Below are 5176 nucleotides of genomic sequence, written 5' to 3' on the forward strand. Positions count from 1 at the left end.
GTTCGTGTCCTGTCCCATCTCAGGTTCGTGTCCTGTCCCACCTCAGGTTCGTGTCCTGTCCAACCTCAGGTTCGTGTCCTGTCCAACCTCAGGTTCGTGTCCTGTCCAACCTCAGGTTTGTGTCCTGTCCAACCTCAGGTTCGTGTCCTGTCCAACCTCAGGTTCGTGTCCTGTCCAACCTCAGGTTTGTGTCCTGTCCAACCTCAGGTTCCTGTCCTGTCCAACCTCAGGTTCGTGTCCTGTCCAACCTCAGGTTTGTGTCCTGTCCAACCTCAGGTTTGTGTCCTGTCCAATCTCAGGTTTGTGTTCTGTCCAATCTCAGGTTCGTGTCCTGTCCAACCTCAGGTTCGTGTCTTCCTTGTCCTCATCCCGTCCCTTCTTCTTTCCCACCTCAGGAGTGTTACCAGGTAGGACACCATGGTACTCTAGAAAACTGTTTTCATTCCAGATACTGAATTAAACCACCAAGTGGTTAAGTGTTTTTTTAAGTTCTGTATCTGCTGAAGGTATCGCACCCTCTCCTCCGGGCTTCAGAGGAAAAGAGAGATATTCTCCATCATTCACACCACACAGAAAGGATGCTATACTAGAAGACACATAGACGTGGTCCTGTTTGACTCAGTTGGTAGAACGTGGTGCTTGCAACGCCAAGATTGTGGGTTTGATTCCCGGGGCAACCCATACGTAAGTCTCTCTGGATAGTGTCCTCTATATATTAAGGATGTGAACTAAGTGTAAATGCGTGAGATCAATTTACCTGCCTGTAATGATTTTGCATGAAACAATCTTCTTTTTGACGTCTCTGTGGTCATACCAGTAGTGAGTGATGAGTCGTGTGGGTAGACGTGCCTATGTCTTGATTTCAGTTGGCTTCAGTTTTCAATTTCTTCAATTCGTATTCACTTCTCCATAGTTTAAGACATCCATGATATGTTGAATCTTGAGACTTTGATTCATTTAGCTGCATTGGAAATGGCCATTAACATTATGGACATGAGGTGGATAAGTTTAAATAGTACCCATGTCAGAAGTCACTTATCTGAGTCTAGCTGTCATTATGTCACTGTTATTTTTCTCGGAACAACAAAAGAGAGGGAGACAGAGAGAGAGAGAGCATTATCAGGCATTAGGCATCAGAGGGCATTATCAGGCATCAGAGTGCATTATCTGGCATCAGATAACATTATCGGGCCACAAAAAGCATTATCAAGCATCATAAGACATTATCGGGCATCAGAGGACATTCAGAGGGCATTATCATGCATAAGAGAGCATTATCTGGCATACAAGAGCATTATCGGAGCATTGGAAAGCATTATCGGGCATCAGAGGGCATTATCCGACATCCGAGGGCTTTATCAGAGGGCTTTATCAGGCATCAGGGTGCATTATCAGTTACCAGAGTGCATTATCTGGGATCAGAGGGCATTATCGAGCATCGGGGGCATTTAGAGAGCATTATCGGTCATCAGAGGGCATTATCAGACATCCGAGGGCTTTATCAGAGGGCTTTATCAGGCATCAGGGTGCATTATCAGTTACCAGAGTGCATTATCTGGCATCAGGGGGCATTATCGAGCATCAGGGGGCATTATCGGGCATCAGGGGGCATTAGAGCGCATTATCGGTCACCAGAGAGCATTATCGGGCACCAGAGAGCATTATCGGGCATCAGAGAGCATTATCAGGCATCAGAGGACATTATCAGAGTGCATGATCTAGCATCAGAGAGCATTCAGGCTTCAGAGGGCATTCAGATGCCATTATCAGGCATCAGAGGGCATTATCAGGCATCAGAGAGCGTTATCAGAGCATTATCAGGCATCAGTGGGCATTATCAGGCATCAGAGGGCATTCAGATGGCATTATCAGGGTATCAGAGGGCATTATCAGGCATCAGAGAGCATTATCAGGATTGTTTACTCTACGTCTGATCTCTGCCTGTAAATGACTGTGTAGTCAGAGTAACACTCCCCTTACACACTCACCATTCCAGCCAGGTCCCCCGTGATACAACTCAGCATTCAACGTCCATCCATGTTTGAGGACGTCGGTAGATGACATGGAAACCGGCCACAGTGAGCACTGTTACCTTCAAGTAGGTTTTGGTTTTATTTGGGCATTGTGGGAATGGAGGATGGGGGATGGGAGTAAGCATCTGCCTCTTATTTCAAAAGTTGCAATTTCAAATCCAGAAATATACTTTTTTTGTTGAGATTTTTGTTGTAAGCCTATCCCAAACCTTAACCCTTCGAAGTTAAACACCTAACCGTAAGATTTTTGAGTTAATGCCTAAACATAATTTACAAACAAAGCATTTGTGTTTAGTGAGTCCGCCAAATCAGAGGCCATAGTGATGAGGAGATCCTGTCATGGTTTAACCCGAATAGAGGAGATCCTGTCATGGTTTAACCCGATTAGAGGAGATCCTGCCATGGTTTAACCCGAATAGAGGAGATCCTGTCATGGTTTAACCCGAATAGAGGAGATCCTGTCATGGTTTAACCCAAATAGAGGAGATCCTGTCATGGTTTAACCCAAATAGAGGAGATCATGTCATGGTTTAACCCAAATAGAGGAGATCATGTCATGGTTTAACCCAAATAGAGGAGATCATGGTTCAGTTGTCTTTTCCTTAAAAAACGCTCAGTAATCGACTACAGGTGCATATTATTATACATTGATGCAGTAAATCTGGTCCCAGAATGTTAAATATCTGCAGAGCCTTCAGAAAGTATTCACACCCCTTGACTTTTTCCACATTTTGTTGTGTTATAGCTTTAATTTTAGATGTATTAAATATGTTGTGTCACTGGCCTATACACAATATCCCATATGTCAACGTGGAATTATGCTTTTAAAAATGCTTACAAATTAATAAAAAATGGAAAGATTAAATGTGAATCAATAGGTATACAACCCCATTTGTTATGGAAAGCCTAAATAAGTTCAAGAGTAAACATTTGCGTTTAACAAGTCACATAATAAGTTGCAGGGACTCACTCTGTGTGCAATAATAGTGTTTAACATGATTATTGAATGACTACCTCATCTCTGTACCCCACACATACAAATATCTGTAAGTTCCCTCGGTCGAGCAGTGAATTTCAAGCACAGATTAAACCACAAAGACAAGGAAGGTGTTCCAATGCCTCACATGTCTCTCTGAAGGCACTATTCTCAGCAACTTCCTCGCATGCCCTGACTTCCTCTCCCGGGCCCATGACTAGATCCAGCTGTGGGGAGGTAATAACAACATCTGTTAAGTGGGAACTGGCTCTCTGACCTTTGACCTCTTAGTGGTTTGTGAGGGCCACTAACTGCCACATTCCAGGGTCATGTTTAGTAGGTACGGAACATAGAAAAGGAGGGAGGAGATTATGTTGTTTTATACAACGGGTGGGTCTAATCCTGAATGCTGATTGGTTAAAACCGCATTCCAGACGGTGTCATAAGACTCCTGAACAGCTAACCAAATGGCTACCCGGACTATTTGCATTGTCAAGCCCGTGGGGCTCAGTTGGTAGAGCATGGCACTTGCAAGGCCAGGGTTGTGGGTTTGATTCCCATTGGGGACCAGTGTGAAAAAAGTCTGACTTGCTCTGGATAAGCACATCTGCTAAATATTGTAGAGCTGACACCTTAACCATTATGTGAATACAGGAGATTTGTCATACAGACTTATCACAAGATCATTCACTGCATGTGCTGCTGATCTAGGTCACTCATTCTAAATTCTCAAAAGTAGTATGTAGGGTGCCATTTGGGATGCAAGTGGTGTCCTGGAACAGACTCAATATTCAGCACACAGAACTGTCAAGCTCTTTCAATGGGTCTTTATCCATCTTAAAGCTATCTACTGAATCAGTACCGACCCACAGTAGCTTTGACTTGATGCAATGAACTGGTTAGTAATTTCTGTTCCCAAGAAATTTGAGCACCTGGTTGTAAACCAGAATACACATTTATTTGTTGCTGGGATTTACCGCCGCCCTTCTGCCACGGCGGATTGCTATTGGTGCAACATCTGAGTGTTCAACACCTTTTTCTGTCCTTGGAGTTGGTCATTTTAGGCTATTTGAATCTGGATTGGCTATCATTGGCCTCAGATCAATTTAAGAGTATATGCATTGATTTTACTCTGACTCAATTGATCTCAAAACCCCCACGGCTAAATATGAAAACCCCTGTTAACTCCTTAGTGATTGATTTAATTATTACTAATAACCCCCATAAATATTTGCCTAGTGGAGTATTTGCATATGATCTCAGTGATCATTGTCCCATTGAATGTATTAGAGATATGAAACAGCAAAATTCTAATCCTCGTTTAATTAAGAAGAGACATTTTTTTCTCTCCTCAAGGGTTTTCACATGACATGTTCTACTCTGATTTATTTCTGTCTCCTGTATTCCTCCTGACCCTGAGTTGGCTCTAGAAAATGTATCCTCCATATTTATTTATCTGTCAGATAAATGCACATTTTAAACACATCAGAGTGAAAGATAAATCTAACCCTTTGGTTTTCTTCTGAGCTATCAGGCCTGGGCCAAAGTAAGCACAACTGACTCAGTACTGGACTGGCAATTTTTCAGACAATTGAGAAACATATGTACTATCTTGATTAAGAAAGCTAAATCAAGCTAATTTTTTAAAAGCTATATCTCTGATTCTGCTGGTGATCCTTCTGTTGGAAAACAGTGAAATGGACTAAAGTGTTAAATCCTCTTGGTCCCTGCCTAAGCAAGTTCTGTCTTCCTCTGGCATCATAACTGAGAAGAAGGGGATAGACTATGCTTTTAACCATCATTCTATCTCGGTAGGCTTTTTATTTGAGAGAAACAGTGCTTTAATTGACCCTGTTCAGTCAACCTGCAACATCTGCTTCCAACTCACACCCTCAAACACGTAGGTCCCCTGAATGCAGCTCACTTTGCAGCCCACTTTCCAGCTCACCCTCAAACACGTAGGTCCCCTGAATGCAGCTCACTTTCCAGGCCCACTTTCCAGCTCACTCTCAGACACCTACATCCCCTGAACACAGCTCACTTTCCAGGCCCACTTTCCAGCTCACCCTCAGACACGTAGGTCCCCTGAACACAGCTCACTCTCCAGATCCCAATCACCGGAATTCTGATCACCTGTTTACACACCTGTAGGTCATTTACACACTAT

General features: G+C 43.2%; 1 protein-coding gene across 1 annotated transcript in view; it reads left to right on the plus strand.

Moving 5' to 3' along the window:
• LOC116358600 (uncharacterized) overlaps nt 1-2660 on the plus strand; it is a 3095-nt gene extending 435 nt beyond the window's left edge. Inside the window, exons 1-2 of the mRNA XM_031810118.1 lie at nt 1-407; nt 1997-2660. The exon at nt 1-407 is cut by the window's left edge and continues 435 nt beyond it. Coding sequence (XP_031665978.1) covers nt 1-407; nt 1997-2045 — 456 coding nt within the window. The 3' untranslated portion in view covers nt 2046-2660. The remainder of the gene's footprint in view (nt 408-1996) is intronic.
• The last annotated feature ends 2516 nt before the right edge of the window (nt 2661-5176 follow it).

Source organism: Oncorhynchus kisutch, linkage group LG30 (genome assembly GCF_002021735.2).
Source record: "Oncorhynchus kisutch isolate 150728-3 linkage group LG30, Okis_V2, whole genome shotgun sequence".
NCBI lineage: Eukaryota > Metazoa > Chordata > Actinopteri > Salmoniformes > Salmonidae > Oncorhynchus > Oncorhynchus kisutch.